Source organism: Phyllobates terribilis, unplaced genomic scaffold, assembly GCF_046119375.1.
Source record: "Phyllobates terribilis strain yellow unplaced genomic scaffold, ASM4611937v1 Scaffold_36__1_contigs__length_13169755, whole genome shotgun sequence".
NCBI lineage: Eukaryota > Metazoa > Chordata > Amphibia > Anura > Dendrobatidae > Phyllobates > Phyllobates terribilis.
In genome coordinates this window covers 10959652-10982744 of record NW_027362796.1, presented here as the reverse complement: position 1 = coordinate 10982744, position 23093 = coordinate 10959652, and the positions used below count along the sequence as shown (strand labels likewise).

The 23093-nt window shown below is 47.0% G+C and overlaps 1 protein-coding gene across 1 annotated transcript in view; it reads right to left on the bottom strand.

Moving 5' to 3' along the window:
• The window catches only part of LOC141182835 (uncharacterized), a 285253-nt gene that overhangs the window by 33050 nt on the left and 229110 nt on the right, over positions 1–23093 (bottom strand). Inside the window, exons 2-6 of the mRNA XM_073660964.1 lie at positions 20876–21010; positions 20567–20746; positions 20360–20483; positions 20181–20278; positions 14511–14601 (exon numbers count right to left, since the gene is read on the bottom strand). Coding sequence (XP_073517065.1) covers positions 14511–14601; positions 20181–20278; positions 20360–20483; positions 20567–20746; positions 20876–20977 — 595 coding nt within the window. The 5' untranslated portion in view covers positions 20978–21010. The remainder of the gene's footprint in view (positions 1–14510; positions 14602–20180; positions 20279–20359; positions 20484–20566; positions 20747–20875; positions 21011–23093) is intronic.

Genomic DNA, 23093 nt, shown 5'->3' with positions numbered 1-23093 from the left:
TGTATATGAACTTTTCAAAAGCTTTTGATACGGTTCCACACAAAAGGTTGATACATAAAATGAGAACAATGGGGATAGAGGAAAATATATGTATGTGGGTTAAGAATTGGCTCAGTGATAGGAAACAAAGGGTGGTTATTAATGGAACACACTGAGACTGGGTCTCAGTTAACAGTGGGGTAACACAGGGGTCAGTATTGGGCCCCCTTCTTTTTAACATATTTATTAATGACCTTGTAGGGGGCATACAGAGTAGTATTTCAATATTTGCAGATGACACTAAACTATGCAGGGTAATCAATACAGAGGAGGACAATTTTATATTACAGGAGGATCTATGTAAACTAGAAGCTTGGGCTGATAAATGGCAAATGAGCTTTAATGTGGATAAATGTAAGGTAATGTACTTGGGCAGAGGAAATAAAATGTATAATTATATGCTTAATTGTAAAACACTGGGCAAAACTGTCACTGAAAAAGACCTGGGTGTATTGGTGGACGACAAGCTCACGTTTGGTGACCAGTGTCAGGCTGCTGCTGCAAAGGCAAATAAAATAATGGGATGCATTAAAAGAGGCATAGATGCTCATGAGGAGAAGATAATTTTACCTCTATACAAGTCATTAGTGCGACCACACTTAGAATACTGTGTACAGTTCTGGTCTCCGGTGTATAAGAAAGACATAGCTGAACTAGAGAGGGTGCAGAGAAGAGCGACCAAGGTTATTAGAGGACTGGGGGGTCTGCAATACCAAGACAGGTTATTACACTTGGGGTTATTTACTGTGGAAAAACGAAGGCTTAGGGGTGATCTTATTACTATGTTCCAGTATATGAGGGGACAGTACAAAGACCTTTCTACTGATCTTTTTACTCTGAGGCCTGAGACGGGGACAAGGGGGCATCTACTACGTCTGGAGGAAAGAAGGTTTAATCATAATCACAGACGGGGATTCTTTACTGTAAGAGCAGTGAGACTATGGAACTCTCTGCCGTATGAAGTTGTAATGAGTGATTCACTGTTAAAATTTAAGAAGGGCATGGATTCCTTTCTTGAAAAGTATAATATTACAGGTTATATATACTAGATTCCTTGATAGGGCGTTGATCCAGGGAACTAGTCTGATTGTCGTATGGAGTCGGGGAGGAATTTTTTTCCCCAATGTGGAGCTTAGTGTTTGCCACATGTTTTTTTTTTTTGCCTTCCTCTGGATCAACATGTTAGGCTATGGGTTGAACTAGATGGACTTAGTCTTCCTTCAACCTTAAAAACTATGTTACTATGACACCCGGCGGCAATCGTGCGGCACAGCTCCTGTGCACGCAAAATCGCATGGGCATATCTATACATCCAAGGTCGGTAAGATCTTACCGACCTGGATGTATGGATAAGTCCAATGTCGTGAAGAGGTTAAAGGGTGATGAGCAAGGCAATCCCTGGGATCTGGAAAATGGGGTATATAGCACCAAGTTTGTTTGTGGTCACCATCTTTTGAGCTGCCAGGTGACCATGAACAGTGCCCCAATACATTGTGTCTGCAAACTACTCCAACAAAATCTGCATTCCAATAACTAAATGGCGCATCTTCCTTTCTTAACCTGCCATGTGCTCAGACAGTAGTGTACAATCGTATATAGTGTATTATCGGATTTGGCTGCGTAATGCATTCCAACAGTAGGAAGACTGTGTTCTGAGTGGGTGGAGTGCGTTCCAGAACAGGGGAGTTTGCGTTTCACTGTGGGATGAGGGATGGACGCCGTGCAGGACTATAGGACAAAAGAATAATAAGCCTGGAAATATGACAGGAGGTGAACAGATGTAAGTGGATCAGCCTGTGGGCCGTGGAGGATGATGATCAGTGATTAAAATAAGGAGAAGCCGTTCTGCAACATAAAGAATACAAAATAAATACCATGATAATGAAAGTAAATTAATCTCCCTTAAATGACATGCAAATACTGTATCTCAAAACACATATATGTACACTCCAACAGTGAAAAACTCAAGGTTAACAAGAACAATGTGGTACATCCTATGCAGTTCTCCCATCACAGGAATGACAATAAATCATAATCCATATTGAGCCCACTGGGGGTAAGAGTTTGAAGTTCATGGATCCAAAAGGCCTCCCTTATCTTCAGTAGGCGTACAAGGTCACCTCCGCGTGTAGGGGGAAGCACCAGTTCAATGACCTGGAACTTGAGTTGAGATACTTATTATACAGTGTAAGGCGGCGGTGTTCACACAGTGCAGTAACTGAGGCAGTGACCCAAGAAAGTCCAACATAAGCAGCTTTTATTCAGCAGACTCACGGGTAAACAGAAAAGTCCTCCGGTTCGCAGCCGGGTTAACACAAGTCCATAACAACGGGCTCAGAGCCTGACGGGTGCAGAGCCTTCCCAGGCATGGGTTCAGCTACTCACAGGTCCACCAAGCTTTCCTGCTATGCTCCTAGCAGGTTCCAACACTGAACAACACTAATCCTTAATGTAGGGTTTTTAAAGGACCTGTGGCAAGAGCCACTGGAAAACCCGGGTTGGAGTGAGGAGGCCGCCCCACTGCCTTCCTGTAGCCTCCTCTAAGAAATGAAGGCCCTGCCGGGTTTTACTTAATCTGCCTTAGCCAGATAGCCTGACCAGGTCAATGCTCAACTTCATTCCTGCATTGCAGCCGCAGCTGTGTCTGTGACTGCAATGCACTCCAATGGGTTTAATAGGTCTCTGCACATATTCTGGGGGATATATACCGTCCCTCGTATACGATCCCAGTCACTGCCTCACAACAGCTATCATGTGCACTCTATTGTAATGTTTTGGATTTTCAGATGATTATGAATTTCAGAAATACCTTATGACAGTTTGTTTCTAGTACTTTTTATGCTTTTGTCTGATATATGTAGTTTTTATTTTTATGTGTTTAAGCTGCAGTACACACTGATGAAGGTCTTAAGGACCAAAACGTTTGTACCTGTGTTGGACTAGTTAAATACTTTAACATTATGCCTGTTTGAGTGCCAAGTTTCATTTGCCTTTTCAAAAGTTTTGGACCCTATTCCACCAGTGCTGCGGTTTTCTACACTATTATCTACTCCAGTACGTAAGCATGCTGAAGTGTCATGTCCTCTTCTACGTTCTCCAATATCATTGCACAATCTAACCTATCATGTGATTTCTTAAAAGTTCCCCCGTTGGAGATGCGAGGATGGAACTTGAAGCGAGAATTTAGCCACCTCCCCAGCATCGAGTTGCATTGTGCCACATTGACGGAATACTTGAGAGTATAAAGGATCCCAATGGGATTGATTCGTCCAACCCTGTATAGCGATTAGTCTGAGTACTGTTTGAAATTTGAACATATACTTAATAAATGCTCTTTCAATCTTATGACCCTAACAGTTGACTACTTACAGAAGGCTATTCTATCTATCAAGGAACAGGTAAAAAATATTGAGACTCAACTTGCTGCTACTATCTCTACAACAAAACTCAGCACTCTACAAAACAAAATCAAGACGAGCATCGACCAGCGTCAAAGAGATAAGGAGAGCAAGAAAAGGAATAAGTTTGCGAGAGATACCGAAGATTATGAGCAAGAATGGGTCTATAGATGGCAAAACAGATACACCTCAAGAAATTATGCTCCCAGATTTGCCAAATCCACTACAGATTCTTCTACCTCCAGTTCGGACACGGACAGGAGGGACCTTTTTATCACTTCTGCTCATTATTTAGGTCAACGAAAAAGATATTACCGATGCAGAAGACCAGAAGAGGTGGCCAACACAAGCGGAAACGTGGACTTCATCCGAGTTATCTGCTCTCAGGCACAGCACAGTTGGTGGTAAATATCTCCTCTAGGACTTTGAGTATTGCACAACTTCCTGTACTACAAATGGGGTTATTTTTTTGTCACTAACAAGTACAACATATTAAATCTTGATATGGAGTTACAATGTTTTTATCTCTCACTACGCCTTAGGACACACTAGGCAATACCTTTTCTATTCCCTCTACCCTCTCTGATATTAATACCTTCATCACGGCTGCCAGTCTCTGCCTACGCCCCAAAAGTTCATACAGTCCTCCACATGGCTTATACGCGCTAGAGACCTTCATTGGTTTTGTGGATAGTGCCTTTCAGGACTAAAGTTCCAAGGTAGATAAAGGGCTGCTTCATTACCAGTCCAATATTTCTCCCCTTAACAGTCAGGTCCTCAGAAGCCTTCAGGAAGAGAGCAATCTTATCATCAAACCGGCAGACAAAGGGGGCGCCATAGTAGTGATGTATAAAGAGGATTATCTCCTGGAAGTCAATAGACAACTTAACGATAACTCCACATACCAACGACTACCCCATGACTCAACACATCAAGTCAGGACTGCAATAGCATCTGTGATGGAACATTTTCTCTCCAGAGGAGTGATTGATAGTAAGGCACGTGATTTTCTCACTAAGCAACATCCCATCACACTTGCCTTTTATGTACTCCTCAAAATTCACAAAAGCCTTGACCATCCTCGCGGTCGTCCTATAGTAACCTCAACAGATTTGCTTCTTTCACCTTTAGCAATTTTCATAGACAAAATATTGACACCTTTAATTTAAAAAAGATCCTAGTTACTTACCGGTAATGGGATTTTACAGAGCCCATGACAGCACCACCTGAGAGAGGGTATCCGCCCACCAAGGACAGGAACCTACTGAATAAAAAGGCGGTACCTCTCCTCCGCATCAGTTTTTGTTTCAGAGCATGAGAGGGCCTCCGAAGACAGGTTAATACATAACCACCACCTCAACATATGTACTAAACACCTTAAAAAAAGTGCACACCACAGTGATAAAGGGGAGGGAATTAATAGGGTGCTGTCATGGGCTCTGTAAAATCCCGTTACCGGTAAGTAACTAGGATCTTTTCCCCTTCTCCCATGACAGCACCACCTGAGAGATTTATAGAGATCAAATACCAGAGGGAGGGATCACCGCTTGCAACACCCTTCTACCAAAGGACAGATCAGTAGAAGAGGAAAGGTCAAGACGGTAATGTTTGTAAAATGTAGCAGGGGATGACCAAGTTGCCGCCTTACATATGATGTCGATGGGCACATCCGCCTTCTCAGCCCAGGAAGCAGCTACCGCTCTGGTGGAATGGGCCTTCAGGTTCTCAGGAACCGGCAGATTGCTAGAAGAGTAGGCTAAGGTAATAGTATCCCTGACCCATCTAGCTATGGTCCCCCTTGTAACCTTAAGTCCTTTCCTAGCCCCCTGAAAGGATATAAATAAAGCGTCACTCTTTCTCCAGGCTTTTGTCACTTCCAAATACTGGACTAACACCCTCTTAACATCTAAGGTGTGAAGCTTATGTTCCTCAGAATCCCTAGGATTAGGATAGAAGGAAGGGAGAGTGATTACTTGCGTCCTATGGAACTTGGAGGCTACCTTTGGAAGATAGGCCGGGTCTGGTCTTAAGATTACTCTATCCATACATACTTGAGTGAATGGATGGTTAACGGATAGTGCGTGTAAGTCACTGACTCTACGAGCTGATGTCAGGGCCACCAATAGCGCAGTCTTTAAAGTTAAGATTTTTTCTGAAACCTTCTCTAAGGGCTCGAAGGGAGGTTTGGTTAATTCTTCCAGAACTAAATTAAGGTCCCAAGGAGGCATTCTTGGAACAGGAATAGGTCTGGATCTATGACAGGCTTTAATAAATCTAATGATCCATCTATTTGCTGCCAAGTCATAATTATACAGTGCCCCCAGAGCCGATACCTGTACCTTAAGAGTACTGGTGGCTAGTCCCATGTTTAACCCCTTCTGGAGGAATTCTAGTATGGCCTCAATAGGAATCCTCCCTTTGGCAGACTGACCCGAGGTAGACAAGAACTTAGCCCAGGTTCTACCATAGATTCTAGTTGTTATCGGCTTTCTACTTGCTAGAAGGGTAGTAACAAGATCCGGAGAAAACCCCCTTTGCGTCAATAGCGACCTCTCAAAATCCAAGCCGTCAAATGCAGGCCCGCTCTTTGGGGATGACAGACTGGGCCCTGCCTGAGGAGATCCAGGATGTCCGGAAGAACCCATGGATCTGCTTGGGACATTCTCTTCATACAAGTGAACCATGGTCTCTTGGGCCAGAACGGGGCGATCAATATAACCCTCGCCCGTTCCTCTCGGATTTTCCTCAGGATAGTAGGGATCAGTACTACAGGGGGAAAGGCATAAGCTAGAGTGAAATCCCACTGAATCTGCAGCGCGTCCACCGCAAACGCCCCCTCTTTTGGATTCAGGGAGCAAAAGGTTTCGGTCTTCCGATTGTGTCTGTTTGCAAACAGATCTATCTGGGGCTGTCCCCACCGATCCACAATCTGCTGAAAAACGGCTGGATTCAACTCCCACTCTCCTTGTTTCAAGATGTGACTCAAGAAATCGGCCTTTATGTTCTCTTCCCCTTTTATATGCAGTGCCGAGAGCGTAACCAGCCGACTCTCGGCAAACCTGAAGATCTGATCCGCTATTAACATCAGAGGGAGAGACCTGGTACCCCCCTGATGATTGATGTAGGCGACTGTTGATCTGTTGTCTGACATTATCCTGACGTGAGGACCCTGAAGAACAGAACTGAATTCTTTTAGCGCGTTTCTGGCTGCCAACAGCTCTTTCATGTTGGAAGAGAGACTTGTCTCGCTGTCCGACCAGAGGCCTTGTACAGAACGATCCCTTAGGTGAGCTCCCCAACCTTCCGCACTTGCGTCTGTTGTAATTGTATCCGACACCTGGAAGGTCCAAGGAACCCCCAAAGATAGGTTGACCGGAGATGTCCACCAGTCCAGGGAGTTGATCACAACATCTGGAAGAGATATTTTCCCATTCAGGCGACCTTTGAGCCGCCTGTCCGCTGCCAGAATCTCCTGTTGAAGACATCTGGAATGGTGCTGGGCCCACTGAACCGCCGGGATGCAAGACGTCATTGTACCCAACAGAGACATTGCACTCCTCAGGGTCATGGTCGGATTGCTGACAACCTGAGATGTTAGGGATCTGATCTTCAGTTTCTTTTCCTCTGGCAGAAGACAGGTTTGGTTTTCTGAGTCCAGAATGAGACCCAGGAAAGACTGAACCCTCTTTGGTTCCAGCCTTGACTTCTCCAGATTTAACAGCCAACCTAGGCGTCTTAGACTGGCCATGACGTCCGCCAGGGCTAGAGCACAGAGTTGACTTGATCTGCCCACTACTAAGAAGTCGTCCAGATAAGGGATGACCAAAATATCTCTTTCCCTCAAGTGCGCTGTGACCTCCAGAATGATTTTTGTGAAGACTCTCGGCGCCATGGAAATGCCAAAGGGAAGAGCTGCGAACTGAAAATGCCTTACGTGCCTGCCGAATTGTACAGCTACTCTTAGAAACTGTTGATGATCTGGCAAAATCGGGACGTGGTAGTAGGCGTCCTTCAGATCGAGGACGCACATAAAACAGTCCGGAAATAACATCTTTATGGCCGATTTTATTGTTTCCATCTTGAAAGGCCTGTAGATTAAATGGTCGTTCAGTCTCTTTAAGTTCGCAATGGTCCTGAAGGAGCCGTCCGGCTTCTTTATTAGGAAGAGAGTCGAATAGAATCCTCTTCCTTGCTCGGGTGCAGGTGTTTCCACCAGAACTCCTTTCATGAGCAGAGAGAGAACTTCCTGCTGTAAGGCTATCTGTTCCGCTAAACCTCTGGGGGCTGATATTTTGACAGTGTTCTTGGGCCTGCTTTTGAACTCTAATGTGAGCCCCCTCCTGATTATCCCTAAGATCCAAGAATTGGATGAAATTTCCTTCCAGGCAGGCAGGAAGTGGGACAATCTTCCTCCCACCTGGGGGGAACTGTCACTTAGGGGCTTTCTTATTCTCGGAGGAGGGACCCCCAAACATGAAGCCTCTGCTATACGGCTTTCGGTCTTTCCAGCTACCTTGGTCTCTGGGAGCTTTACTGCGGCTGTATTTTCTCTTCCGAAAGGAACTGTTAAATCGGGAACCAGACACCGTGGGAAATCCATGTTTTTTGTCTGCGGCTTTATCTAGGATGTCATCTAGACCTTTGCCGAACAAGAAGTCCCCCTCACAAGGGATTGAGCACGGTTTAGACTTTGACTGCACATCTCCTGGCCAGCTCTTGAGCCATAGCGCCCTACGGGCTGCATTAGAGAGGTTTGCAGACCGGGCAGCCAGCCTAACTGAATCTGCCGATGCATCTGCCAGGAATGCAGCCGCTCCCTGCACAAGAGGAAGGTCTGATAGAATTTTCTCCCTGGACACATTCCCCCTGATCTGGTCTTCCAATTGTTGAAGCCAGATCATCATAGATCTAGCAGTGCAGGTCGCTGCTACTGCCGGTTTAAGGGCCCCTGCTGACGACTCCCAGGTTTGCTTAAGGAAGGACTCCGCTTTTTTATCCAGCGGGTCTTTTAAGGCTCCTAAATCCTCAAAGGGCAGAGTGGATTTTTTTGAAGATTTTGAAATGGCCACGTCAATCTTAGGGGTTTTGTCCCATTTAGCCGTATCCTCATCCTCAAAGGGGTACCTCCGCTTGGAGGATGACGGCAGCTGACCCTTCCTCTCCGGTTTCTTCCATTCCCTTTCTATCAGAGATTTAATCCTGTCATTGACCGGGAATGAGCGTCTCCTCCTTTGGTCTAAGCCCCCGAACATAACATCCTGGACTGTTCTGGGCACTTTGGTATCGGTAATACCCATAGTCCCTCTGACGGCTTTAACTAGTCTCTCAGTATTATCAACCGAAAAACAAGGTCTGCCCCCCCCATCATCATCCGAAGACTCCGATGACGATGAGGAGTGATTAGAGGAGGAAGGCAGTTCTCTCGTAAAACGGGACTCCACTGATTCCTCTGATTCTGAAGAAACTAGTTTTCGCTTCTTCTTTTTGAGTGAGGTTAAGCCTCTTAAAGACTCTCTGACCTCTGTCTGGATTAGATCCTTTAATTCTAAAGAAAACCTGGGGGACTCCTCTGCAATGGTTTTCTGAATACAGTCCGAGCATAGGTTTTTGGCATAGGAGGTGGGAAGACCGATTTTGCATAAAGCACACTCCCTGTTTTTACTTTTAGCACTACACTTCTTCGCCTCCTGCCCCAAGAAATAAAAGGAGAAGAAGGAGGAAAAGAGAGAGAGAGAAGAGCACATTATTCAAGGTGAGACTTTCATGAAGATCACTCACCACACTGCCGTTCAGACTAGGGTACCGGAGGCGGTGGTTGCCGTTCACATGAGGGCTCCCATCTGGCGGAGGTGGACTGACGAAGTCTTTTCTGACCAGTCTTGCCGGAACTCGTACGCCCCTCACTGCTGTGACTTTGTCGATGGGAAGATTCCCGTTCCATTTGTTTGTTTGAGCTGCTTGCGCTGCTTTGATGGCTGTGGCTGCTGCTGTACTTCCTGTGGCGGTGACAGCTGCTGCCCAGGTGACTGCGGTTCCTCATCCATCATGGCGGGGATGCAGACACCGCCATCCTGATTGCTCCCCATCCTTAAAAGCAGTAGGGCTCCACCTCCTTTAGGCTCCTCCCCTTCCGGCAGCGTGCTCATCTCAAATCTCTTTTTTTTTTTTTTTAAATTTTAGCCAGCTGGCGCGCTACCCGCAGATCCACCTGCCTCTGCGCGTGCGCAGCCCAGCGGCACCCGGCGCGCTTGCAGCGGGATGACAGCTTCCCACCCGTGCATGCGCAGACCCGGTTTCCGGCGCACTCCGTGATAGGGCGCGTCAGCACCCCGCGCGTGCGCAGCCCGGACTTCCGGCGCGCTCCGTCACAGGGTGCAACGCGACCCCCACGTGCGCAGCCCGGAAGACCTGCCGGCCGGCGCGCTCAGTTCATCTTTGCGAGGCGCAGACCCGGCCACAGTCCCCGGCGCACGCGGGAAGGAATCCAAAAAAAAAAAAACACAGCACCTCCTCCCCACACGCAGACCCGGGCAGCAGCCAGACGGGCTGGGAACAGGGACCATCTGCTGCTTCCACGGCCTCCAGGCCGCACCGTCCATAATCCAGGTACGTGAGGTACCACCTGGTGAGGCTCCCATCAGGGACAGGAACCAAAAACTGATGCGGAGGAGAGGTACCGCCTTTTTATTCAGTAGGTTCCTGTCCTTGGTGGGCGGATACCCTCTCTCAGGTGGTGCTGTCATGGGAGAAGGGGAAAAAAGTCCCTCCTTTTTACTAGATACAGGAGCTTTTCTCAGTTTTATCACTGACCTAAAATGTGTCCCCCCCCTTAAATGCATCTTGGTTTCTTTTGATATCAACAGCCTCTTTACAGGCATTCCACACTCCAAAGGTATACGTGCTTTACACAGTCTGTTTCTTGAGTCACAGACAGATCATTGAACTTTGCATTGAACTCCTGACCTTAGTTCTTAACAAAAATTATTTCTTGTTCCAAGATACTTACTTCCTACAGACTAAAGGGACAGCAATGGGCTCTGACATGGCCCCCCCCCCCTTATGCAAACTGTTTTATGGCCACCTTCGAAGCCCAAATAGTTTACTCCAATCTATTCTTCCATACTCACTCCATCGCATGGAAACGTTACATTGATGACATTTTTTGCATATGGGGGGTGTCCACAGGAATCTATAAATGAGTTCTATGACCTTTTGAACTCCTCCTTGACAGACCTGCGCTTTACCATGACTCACAGATCTCATCAAATCAGTTTCCTGGATACCATGTTCCTCAAGGACTAACAAGGATTACTAATCACTGACATACACAAAACCTACCGATCGAAACGGTCACTTACACTTTTCGAGTAATCACTCTTTACAAATGAAACGGTCAATTCCAAAATCCCAGCTCCAGCGGGTAAATAGGATAGTGAGCAATGATCAATTACGCTCACAGAGGCTACCAGAAATGCGCCACAAATTTGAGGAAAGGGGCTATCCCCCCGGAAATCCTACACCAACATAACACACCTTCAGCCCACACCCTTCTTAAATCCATGAACCGGATTCTGTTTGTCCACACTTACCATCCGTTTGCATACATTTTGCACAAAACCATCTGGAGACATTGGAACATTCTACAATCCGCTTATCCCCACATTCCAGAGTTCCAATAATCATTTTTTCCGTGTTTCAAACGGGCACCCAATCTCAAGGATTCACTAGTTCATGTCGACGTGGGCCCCACACATACAGGGGTCAAACAACGTTTTTTACAAATTCCTAAGGGGGACCTTCCACTGCTTGCAGTGCCACCAATGCAACAACGACCTACATGGGAACACAAATTTACCATCCCATACCGGTAAACAATACCAGGTCAAAGGGTATTTTACCTGTTACACCAACTTCATAGTATACCTCATTAAATGCCCTTGTGGTCTGGCATACATTGGTGACACGACACAACCACAAGCATAAGTCCACAATTAGATGTAAGAATCTACTACTACTCTTGCTACAACATTTCGTTATATTAGGCCATAACATATCTCAACTCATGTTCCAGGTCATTGAACAGGTGCTTCCCCCTACACGAGGAGGTGAACGTGTACGCCTACTGAAGTAAGGGAGGCCTTTTGGATCCATGAACTTCAAACCCTTACCCCCAGGGGGCTCAATAGGGATTATGTTTTATTGTCATTCCTGTGATAATTTTAGAGAGAGCTGCACAAGTTGTACCACATTTTTGTTGTTAGCCTTGAGTTTTTCATTGTTGGAGTGTACTTATATGTGTTTTGAGATACAGTATTTGCATGTCATTTAAGGGATTTTCTTTCATTATCATGGTACTAATTTTGCATTCTTTATGTTGCAGAACAGCTTCTCCTTATTTTAATCACTGATCATCATCCTCCATGGCCCACAGGCTGATCCACTTACACATGTTCACCTCCGGTCACATTTCCAGGCTTATTATTTTTTTGTCCTGCACGACCTCCATCCCTCATCACACAGTGAAACGCAAACTCCCCTGTTTTGGAACGCACTCCACCCACTCAGAACACCGTTGCTGTTGCAACGCATGACACAGCCTCTGACATGCACATCCTGCACAGTGGAACAAACGCTTGCCCTCAGTTTCTCCAGCCACGCCTCCTCCTAAGCCTTCAGGCAATCGATAGCGGCGCTCGACATGTCGTCATTTCCGGTGACGTCACTGCTATCCAGACACCGCCTCCTATCACTTCAGTCCACTTCTTGGAACGTTACACCAGCGGTTCACCCTGACTGGTCTCCTGGGACATTAGGTCCCGCCCTCTGACCACATATACTAGACTTTCTCCTCCCTTGACATGGCGACCTTAGGAACCAGCGGGGAATACCACATTCCACGCCTGTCACACTTCCTGCTCTCACTACTGGGTACGTTTCTACATACAGTGGGTACGGAAAGTATTCAGACCCCTTTAAATTTTTCACTCTTTGTTTCAGAGCAGCCATTTGGTAAATTCTAAAAAGTTTGTTTTTTTTCTCATTAAAGTACACTCTGCACCCCATCTTGACTGAAAAAAAAACAAATGTAGAATTTTTTGCAAATTTATTAAAAAAGAAAATCTGAAATACACATGGTCATAAGTATTGAGACCCTTTGCTCAGACACTCATATTTAAGTCACATGCTGTCCATTTCCTTGTGATCCTGCTTGAGATGGTTCTACTCCTTCATTGGAGTCCAGCTGTATTTAATTAAACTGATAGGGCTTGATTTGGAAAGGCACACACCTGTCTATATAAGACCTCACAGCTCACAGTGCATGTCGGACCAAATGAGAATCATGAGCTCAAAGGAACTGCCCAAGGAGCTCAGAGACAGAATTGTGGCAAGGCACAGATCTGGCCAAGGTTATAAAAGAATTTCTGCATTACTCATGGATTATGGAGGCCACTGTGCTCTTAGGAACCTTAACTGGAAGAAGTTTGGGACCACCAGAAGTCTTCCTAGACCAGGCCGTCCAGCCAAACTGAGCAATCGTGGGAGAAGAGCCTTGGTGAGAGAGGTAAAGAAGAACCCCAAGATCACTGTGGCTGAGCTCCAGAGATGCAGTAGGGAGATGGGAGAAAGTGCCACAAAGTCAACTATCACTGCAGCCCTCCACCAGTCGGGCCATTATGGCAGAGTGGCCCGACGGAAGCCTCTCCTCAGTGCAAGACATATGAAAGCCCGCATAGAGTTTGCTCAAAACCTATGACTATGAGAAATAAGATTCTCTGGTCAGATGAGACAAAGATAGAACTTTTTGGTGATAATTCTAAGCGGTATGTGTGGAGAAAACCAGACACTGCTCATCACCTGCCCAATACAATTCCAACAGTGCAATATGGTGGTGGCAGCATCTTGCTGTGGGGGTGTTTTTCAGCTGAAGGGACAGGACGACTGGTTGCAATTGAAGGAAACATGAATGCGGCCAAGTACAGACATATCCTGGATGAAAACCTCTTCCAGAGTGCTCTGAACCTCAGGTTTGGCCAAAGGTTCACCTTTCAACAAGACAATGACCCTAAGAACACAGCTAAAATAACAAAAGAGTGGCTTGAGAACAACTCTGTGACCATTCTTGACTGGCCCAGCCAGAGCCCTGACCTAAACCCAATTGAGCATCTCTGGAGAGACCTGAAAATGGCTGTCCACCAACGTTCACCCTCCAACCTGACGGAACTGGAGAGGATCTGTAAGGAAGAATGGCAGAGGATCCCCAAATCCAGGTGTGAAAAACTTGTTGCATCATTCCCAAGAAGACTCATGGCTGTACTAGCTCAAAAGGGTGCTTCTACTCAATACTGAGCAGAGGGTCTGAATTTGCGATATTTCAGTTTTTCTTTTTTAATAAATTTGCAAAAAAATTTTACATTTCTGTTTTTTTTCAGTCAAGATGGGGTGCAGAGTGTACTTTAATGAGAAAAAAATGAACTTTTTAGAATTTACAAAATGGCAGCAATGAAACAAAGAGTGAAAAATTTAAAAGGGGTCTGAATACTTTCAGTACCCACTGTATATCTGCTGGTACCTATTGGATAATTCCCTATGAGGCTGATGTTCTTATGGCTGTTTGTCTCCCTAGATCCTGTCTATCCACTGAGACACTGTGTACTTCCTGCTTTCACCTTTAACTAGATTCCTAGCAGTCTGGCAGGTCACACTTATTATACAGCCATTATGTGCACTCTATTGCAATGTTTTTGATTTTCAGATAATTATGAATTTCAGAAATACCTTATGACAGTTTGTTTCTAGTACTTTTTATGCTTTTGTCTGATATATGTAGTTTTTACTTTTATTTCTTTATGCTGCAGCACACACTGATGAAGGTCTTGAGGACCAAAACAATTGTACCTGTGTTGGACTGCAATTAAATACTTTAAAATTATGCCTGTTTGAGTGTCAAGTTTCATTTGCTTTTTGAATGGCTTTGGACCCTACTTGCGCACCTATTCCACCAGTGTTGCGGTTTTCTATACTATTATCTGAGAAAAATCTGTGACTTCTCTGCATTTAGTGGTTACTACTCACCTGGGTAGTCATATGTAGGAATCTCCTCTTTACACTTCTCATCTCCCCTCACATATGTCTCTGTGGTATTAATATGGGTCAGATCTTCACCCTGAAACAAATATTGTAAAAGTCACTGTAGCGTCGGCGTCTTTGCCTCCTGCCGGGCAGAGACACTGATCCCCTCACAGCCGCTGTCCCGGCGTCTTCCGGCTCCCCTGCTGCATCTGCCCGGGGTGTGCGCAGCACGAGCAGTTCCCCGGACACTGTTCTTGCCGTCCTAAAGAGTCCCCAGCCAATGGTCCGGAGGACTGCTCCTATATTAGGCACCTCCTCGAAAATGAAGGTGCCGATGCAAGGTTGTTGTTTGCGTGCTAACACTCTCCTCAGCCCTCAGGTTCCAGTGCCCGCCAGCCTGTCTATCAGCCGTGCTCGCCTGCCTGTGTATCTGCTGTGCCCGTCTGTTTGTCTACCTGCATCACCTGCCTGTCTACAAGCCGTGCTCATCTGCTGTGCCTGTCGGCTTCGGCCATCAGTCCCATGGGAGTCGCCTGCTCACACACAAGGTTGGTCCCAGAGTTGCACCTGGTTCACCTTCCCGGTCCCTCCTTGGTTCACGGAGTCGACTAAGCCGCCGTCTGGCCAGGGTTGGTCCAGGTAGGCACTTAGTTACGCCCCTCCGGTCCCTCTGTGTCACAGCACAGAGGTTCCACCACTCAGATCTGTAACAGTTTGCACAGGCCATGGAATCCGGTGTCTCCCAGGCTCCTTCGTTCTCAGACCTGAACCAAGAGGTGTCTCACCAGAGATCCCAACAGGATACTATCTTGTCCTATCTGCGGACAGTCAACTCCCACTTGGACGCGCTGTTCACCCCAACTGTGTCCGCCTCTAACCAAGCGGCACCCGCTCCGACGACACCTCAACCTAGTGCCGCTGTGGCATCCGGCTTAGGACCCCGGCTTTCTGCTCCTCCACGTTTCGGTGGTGACCCTGCCCTATGTCGGGGCTTCATTAATCAGTGCACGCTGCACTTTGAACTCCTGGCACACCAGTTCACCTCCGACCGGGCCAGGGTGGCATTCATCATGTTTCATCTCACCGGAGAGGCGTTGGCGTGGCTTAACCCTCTGTAGGAGAGAGGGGATCCTCTGGTGTCCGACCTCCAGGCCTTCCTCGCGGCTTTCTGGAAGGTGTTCGATGAGCCTGGACGAAAATCTTCGACTGCCTCTTCTCTTCTCCGACTCCACCAAGGGAGTCTCTCTGTGGGACAGTATGCCGCGCGTTTCCGCACCCTCGCATCTGAACTTGCCTGGAACAATGAGGCTCTGGTGTCCACCTTTTGGGAGGGCCTTTCCGGACGGATCAAGGATGATCTAGCCGGTCGTGACATACCTCCCTCTCTGGACGACCTGGTGTCATTAGCTACACGGATCGACATCCGTTTCAGGAGCGTTCTAAGGACAAGACCCGTGAGAGGAGGCCCCTGCGCCTCGCACTGACCTTCCAAAGGCCAATCTCACAACCAGCATCCCCTCCGGTGTCTTCTCCAGAGTCTATGCAAATAGACCAAGTTAACATGGTCAAGTCTCAGCAGGAGATCCGCCGTGCTGAGGGGAGTTGCTTCTACTGTGGCAGTATAGAGCATCTAATCTGTACCTGTCCGGTGAGACCGGGAAACTCCAGTGTCTAGGACCGCTTGAAGAGGTCGTCCTAGGCCAAAGTTCTTCCTCTCCACCTTTGACTCTGTCCGTTTCAGTTACCAGTGATGAGACCTGCTTCTTCGAGACTGCCTATCTGGATTCCGGAGCCGCTGGGAACCTTATTCAACAGGCCGTTGTGGAGCGATATCAGATTTCTACCATACGTCTTGCTGATCCTTTAGCGGTTTCCTCTGTGGATGGAAAGCTGTTCTCTGAGACCATCTTGTTTGTCACTGAGCCTGTAACTCTTCAGGTGGGAATGCTACATTCGGAGAGGGTCTCCTTTTACATGCTGTCCGGTCTCTCTTATCCCCTCTTGCTTGGCCTGCCTTGGTTACAGAGACATGAGCCCGTCCTGAATTGGAGCTCGGGTGAGGTGCTCCATTGGGGTCAGGAATGTCATAAGTCCTGTCTGGTTCCGATTCGTCCTGTTTGACCTCCGTCTACTCAAGCTAACCTACCTGGTCTGCCGGCACCCTACTGGTCATATGCAGACATCTTTGATAAAAAGGAGGCAGAGACACTACCACCTCATAGGCCGTATGATTGCCCCATCGACCTAATACCTGGTGCTTCACCTCCCCGCGGGCGAATCTACCCCTTGTCGCTGGCCGAGACCTGTGCTATGTCTGAATACATAGAAGAGAATATTGCTAGGGGATTTATCCAGAAATCCACCTCTCCGGCTGGAGCAGGATTCTTCTTCGTCAAAAAGAAAGATGGCTCTCTTCGTCCATGTATGGACTATAGGGGTCTAAACTAGATTACCATCAAAAATAAGTACCCCATGCCTCTCATCTCGGAGCTGTTTGACCGTCTAAAAGGTGCAAAGATCTTCACTTAGCTCGATCTTCGTGGGGCGTACAATCTGGTCCAGATTCGCCAGGTAGACGAGTGGAAGACGGCATTCAACACTCGGGATGGTCACTACGAGTACCGCGTGATGCCCTTCGGTCTCTGTAATGCTCCAGCCGTCTTCCAGGAGTTAGTGAATGACATCTTCCGAGATCTCCTGTATTCCCGCGTGGTGGTGTGCCTGAACGATATCTTGGTGTTCTCCCCTGATCTCCCTCTCACCGGAGGGATGTTCGCCAGGTACTGCTGAGGCTCCGGAAGAATCGTCTGTATGCTAAGTACGAGAAATGCCTCTTTGACCAGACCTCCCTACCATTTTTGGGGAATATCATCTCTGAGACCGGACTGCGGATGGATCCCAAGAAGGTGTCTGCTGTCTTAAAGTGGCCCCGACCTGAGGGGCTTAAGGATATTCAATGGTTTCTGGGATTCGCTAACTATTACCGCCTCTTCATTCCTTATTTCTCCTCCCGGACTGCTCCCATCTCTGCTCTCACCCGTAAAGGAGCAAATCCCAGGGAATGGACTTCCGAGGCAGAAAGTGCCTTTGTTTCTCTTAATCAAGCCTTCTCCTCCGCTCCTGTGCTACATCGTCCAGATTGCAATAAACAGTTCTTCCTGGAGGTTGACGCCACTTCCTCCGGGGCCGGAGCAGTGCTCACCCAGAAATCCTCGTCCGGGCAAATGGTGACCTGTGGCTTCTTCTCCAAACTCTTTTCTTCGTCCGAGCTCAATTACTCCATAGGAAATCGAGAACTGATGGCCATCAAATTAGCGCTGGAGGAGTGGCGCTACTTGCACTCGATGGTCATCTACATTCACCATAAAAACCTCGCTTACTTGCAGACCGCCCAAAGATTAAATCCGGGCCGGGCCAGATGGTCTTTGCTCGTTTCAGCTTCACTCTCCATTTCCGCCCGGCAGACAAGAATATTAAAGCTGAAGCTCTATTCCGCTCTTTTCTGTCTACCGATCGAGAGGAGGAGCCTCTACACATTATTGACCCCTCCAGTATAATGACTGTTGCTCCGTTTGACCTGTCTCATCTACCTCCTGGTAAGACCTTTGTAGCGGCTCAGGATCGGAAGAGGGTCTTACTCTGGGGTCATTCGGCCAAACTGGCTGGTCATGCCGGCCAGAGGAAGACGCTTCTGCTCATTGCCAGACATTATTGGTGGCCCACCCTGCACAAGGATGTTGCGGATTTTGTCGTGGCCTGTACCTCCTGTGCCTGTAACAAGATACCTAGACACCTCCCAGCTGGTCGTCTTCTTCCTCTACCCGTGCCTTCTGCTCCTTGGCAACACATTGCTATGGACTTCATCACTGATCTTCCGGTATCTGTCGTTTCTACCGTCATATGGGTGGTCGCTGACCGCTTCTCCAAGATGGCTCACTTCATTCCTTTGCCTGGTCTTCCGTCCGCATCGGTGCTGGCTAAGGACTTCATCCGTCACATCTTTCGTCTCCAAGGCTTACCCCTCCACATGGTCTCAGACAGAGGAGTTCAGTTCACTTCTCGCTTCTGGAGAGCCACGTGCAAGCTGCTGGATGTCTCTTTGGACTTTTCTTCAGCCTATCATCCTCAGTCCAATGGAACGTATTAATCAGATCCTTACCAGTTTTCTTCGGCACTTTGTCAACGCTCATCATAGCGATTGGGTATAACTTCTGCCTTGGGCCGAGTTTTCTTATAACAACCATGTGAGCGAGTCCGCTGCTAAGTCTCCGTTTTTTGTGGTTTACGGTTGACACCCCCGAATTCCGTTTCCCATCTCTTCTTCAGTGGACAATCCTGCCGCGGAATCTCTCGTCAGTGAATTTGAGACACTTGATCCGCGCTTCTTCAGTCCTCCGAACGGATGAAGAAGCATGCTGATAAGAGACGTCTGGATCCACCTCTATTTCATCCGGGAGACAAGGTCTGGCTTTCCTCCAAATATGTCCGTCTCAAGATACCATCATACAAGTTGGGCCCGGGTTTCATCGGTCCTTTCTAGATTCTGAACCAAATAAATCCAGTGGCGTACAAGCTGAAACTCCCTGCCTCCTTAAGGATTCCCAATTCCTTTCATGTGTCTCTCCTCAAGCCTATTGTCCTTAATCCTTTCTCTGACGATCCAGGTACCACTCCAGCTCCAGTCTCCGCTGAGGACGTCTTTGAGGTAGAGAATATTTTGGCCATCAAGAGGGTAAGAGGAAAGACTTTCTTTCTTGTGGATTGGAAGGGGTTTGGTCCTGAGGAGATGTCTTGGGAGCCCAGGGAGAACATTCATGCTCCTTGTCTTCTAGAAAAAATTCTTGCGAGCCTAAAGAAGACGTGGCGTAGAGGAGGGGGTACTGTAGCGTCGGCGTCTCTGCCTCCTGCCGGGCAGAGACGCCGATCCCCTCACCACCGCGGTCCCGGTCTGGCGTCTTCCGGCTCCCCTGCTGCATCTGCATGGGGTGTGTGCACCACACGTAGTTCTCCACGCACTGTTCTTTGGGCGCACGTGCGTGAGCTCCTTCCCTCTTAAAGGGGCCGCGCGATCAGTCCTAAAAAGAGTCCCCGGCCAATGGCCGGAGGACTGCTCCTATATTAGGCACCTCCAAAATTGAGGTGCCTGTGCAAGGTTATTGTTTGTGTGCTAACACTCTCCTCAGCCCTCAGGTTCCAGTGCCTGCCTGCCTATCAGCCGTGCCCACCTGCTTGTCTACCCGCATCACCTGCCTGTCTACCAGCCGTGCTCATCTGCTGTGCCTGTCGGCTTCGGCCATCAGTCCCGTGGGAGTCGCCTGCTCTCACACAAGGTCGGTCCCAGAGTGGCACCTGGTTCACCTTCCCGGTCCCTCCTTGGTTCACGGAGTCGACTAAGCTGCCGTGTGGCCAGGGTCGGTCAGGGTAGGCACTTAGTTACACCGCTCTGGTCCCTCCTTGTATCACAGCACAGAAGTTTCACACCCGGATCCGTAACAGTCACAGACAGATGGAGCATTCACATCTATGATCAGCTCTAATCCTGCCATCTCCACCATTCTCATTACACAAGTATAAAACATATAATACTGGTGGATAAAACAAGACTGAGCACAAGACCTTCACAGCCATCTACACATCATAGGGGAGATCTCATGACACATTCTCTCCATCTACCTGATGATCCTGAGGAACATCGGGATCTTCAGGTTTACAGTCCTGTGGAAGAAGAGGATGAGGACATCTCTCTGGTGTTGTCCTCTCACTAGATAGATCTGAAGGAAACACATACAGGGACTGAATTCATTCTTTACATACAGATAATAGGCCATGTGTATTTAGTTCTGTCTTATTACCTGTTGATGTGAGGGGCTGGGGAACCTCCATCTTGATGTCCCTGTACAGATATTGGTGTCCTTCTAAATACTCCCACTCCTCCATGGAGAAATAGACAGCGACATCCTGACATCTTATAGAAGCCTGACACATACAATGATACAGTTACCCCCCCGGTCCCTTCACAGCGTTACTGTATAAAGTCCCAGCATTCCCAGCAGTGTCACCTCTCCAGTCAGCAGCTCAATCATCTTGTAGGTGAGTTCTAGGATCTTCTGGTCATTGATGTCCTCATGCATCAGGGGGTGAGGTGGAGGCCCCGTGATTGGGCTCAGGGGTCTTCCCCATCCCTCAGACACAGGGTCCTCACAGCGCTCACTAGAGGTCTTCTTCACTACTGTGTAATCCTGGTTATGGAGAGACACATGAATAAATCTCACTACAGACATTTCCAGAGTCCTCACCTCTCCAGTTCTGTCCATCTGTTATTCCCATAGATAAGAATGATGTAATGTGACGTCATCAGAATCTCTCACCTCTCCAGTAAGCCGGAAGAGGATCTCTAGGGTGAGGTGTAATATCCTCTCCGCCATCTTGTCCCTGTCCATATCCATGCTTAATGGATGAAGCAGAAACATTTTCTTATTTAGAGGATCCGATATTGTAGAGACCTGAATGAGAAGATGAGCCGATGTAAATTCATAAAAATCCTGTGTAATAATACAATCACTGGAGATAATAAGGGAAATATATGAGATTTACTATTTTATACTATTTTGTTTTCTTCTTTACATCTAGTAATAAAACCTATATATTTTAGGCCACAGACAACAAGCAGTTTCTTCCTTGGAGTCTGTAGCTGAACACGTTTCTCATAAACTCATCTTCCATAACGCTAATTCTCGTCTCATTTACCGAAACTGGAATCGGCATTAGTAATACTGCAGGAGATATTCATTACACGTGACATGACAAAGAACTACTTCATGATGAGGACGACATTTTGATCTTCAACTACAGCTCTAGAAACATATTTGGCCAGAGTCCTGTCACCCACTAGATCACCACCGGCCGTCTATATGAATGTTTCCGGACTGTAATCTTCTATCACGTTAGATCTCAGGTCTGATTCACACACAGAAATTTGAGACATTTATAAAAGCTTGTTTGTAAGAACACCAACACAAGAGGTATTTGGTGCCAAATTCTCCATATACAATGTATTTTTTCTCTCTGGATATGATAGAATTTTTTTAGCATTTTCATGTAGGTATCCATATATTACATGAAAAACACCCCAAAAAAATACAATTGGGGATGGAGATACTGTGGGAACATTATACAGAGTGTGGGTGGATGGCGGTACTAGGGGAACAGTATACTGTGTGTGGGGGCCAAGAAAGGGGCACTGTACTATGAGAGCAATACAGGATTCCTTCACAAAAACACCCTAAATATAACATTTTTTAAAACCATCCCACAATTTGTGAATCTTCAGGGTAAATCGCTATATAACCATTTGATTAGAGCTGATACTATTAAGCTAAAGTGTCTAAACAGACTTTCTTTCAGATCCATAAAGGGGCACTTTTCCGTGTTTGTCATGTCAGAACTGTTGGAGCATTATTACAGGTGACAGTTTTCCCACCAATTAGAAGGGACACCTGTGGATATTGGTGTTTTTTTACCAGCTACAGTTCTGATGTGATTTACTCGGTAAAGTGCCCTTGTGGTAATGTGGACAAATGTCACGATCAATGAAATCAGCCTGAAGGAACATCGTCCTCTATTCAGCTCTATGAGTCTAGGATGAAATCCACTGCGGCCCCTGCAAGAAAAAGAATGAGGAAGAGCAGAAGTTTGGTGAGACCACCTTGGCCAGACATTTCTCAGAGTTGGTGATAAAAGTTCTGAACTCCGACGGTCGGTGTTAGAAGAGACGACCGCAGCAGATTCACAATCACAACGCTGTAAACTTCTACAGAGACTAGTTCTGGATTTACTCCCTGGAATCACTTTCTCCCAAAGGGTTAAATGACGTCTGTAACTTCATGGTCTTTCTATGAAGCTTCTTCTCTGAACTTTATTCCTCTGTTGTCTGTCGGGGAGTTGTTTTCTAAAAAAATATATTTGTGTGTTTTTTTTCTTTTAGTTTACTGGGTTAGTAATGGGGGTGTCTGATAAACGCTTCTACAATACTAACTCTTGGGATTGATACCAGCTGAGAATACACAACTGACGTAAACCCAAAAAATATTACCCTGGTTGCCAACATACCAGGGCTATTGGGAAGAAGAAGGCAAAGTGCCAAAATTTGTCGCATCTAATGTGATTTGCAAATTCTGGGGCTGCTGCGGACTGGTATTTTTAGGCTGGAAGGGGCCAATATCCATGGACCTTCCCAGCAGGATAATATCAGCCCCCAGCTGTCTGCTTAACCTTAGGCGGTTATCAAAAATAGGGGGGGGGACTCCACATAATTTTTTTAAATTCATTATTTATTTAATAGGTTTAAAAAAGGTGAAATACACCCTTTAGTGCCACATGGAAGGCACTAAAGGGTGCAACTTTGTAATATTTATGGGGAGGGAACAGACATTATTCTAAGCATTCACTCCTATTAACAACTCTCCTTGAACAACCGTACTTTCTGAGGACAGTGGGCCGAGCATCGCATCACGGGGTCTTCTGTAAGACCCAATAACTAGTGATCAGGGAATGGTCTTTGGATAAGGGGTTAACCAAGCACGTTCA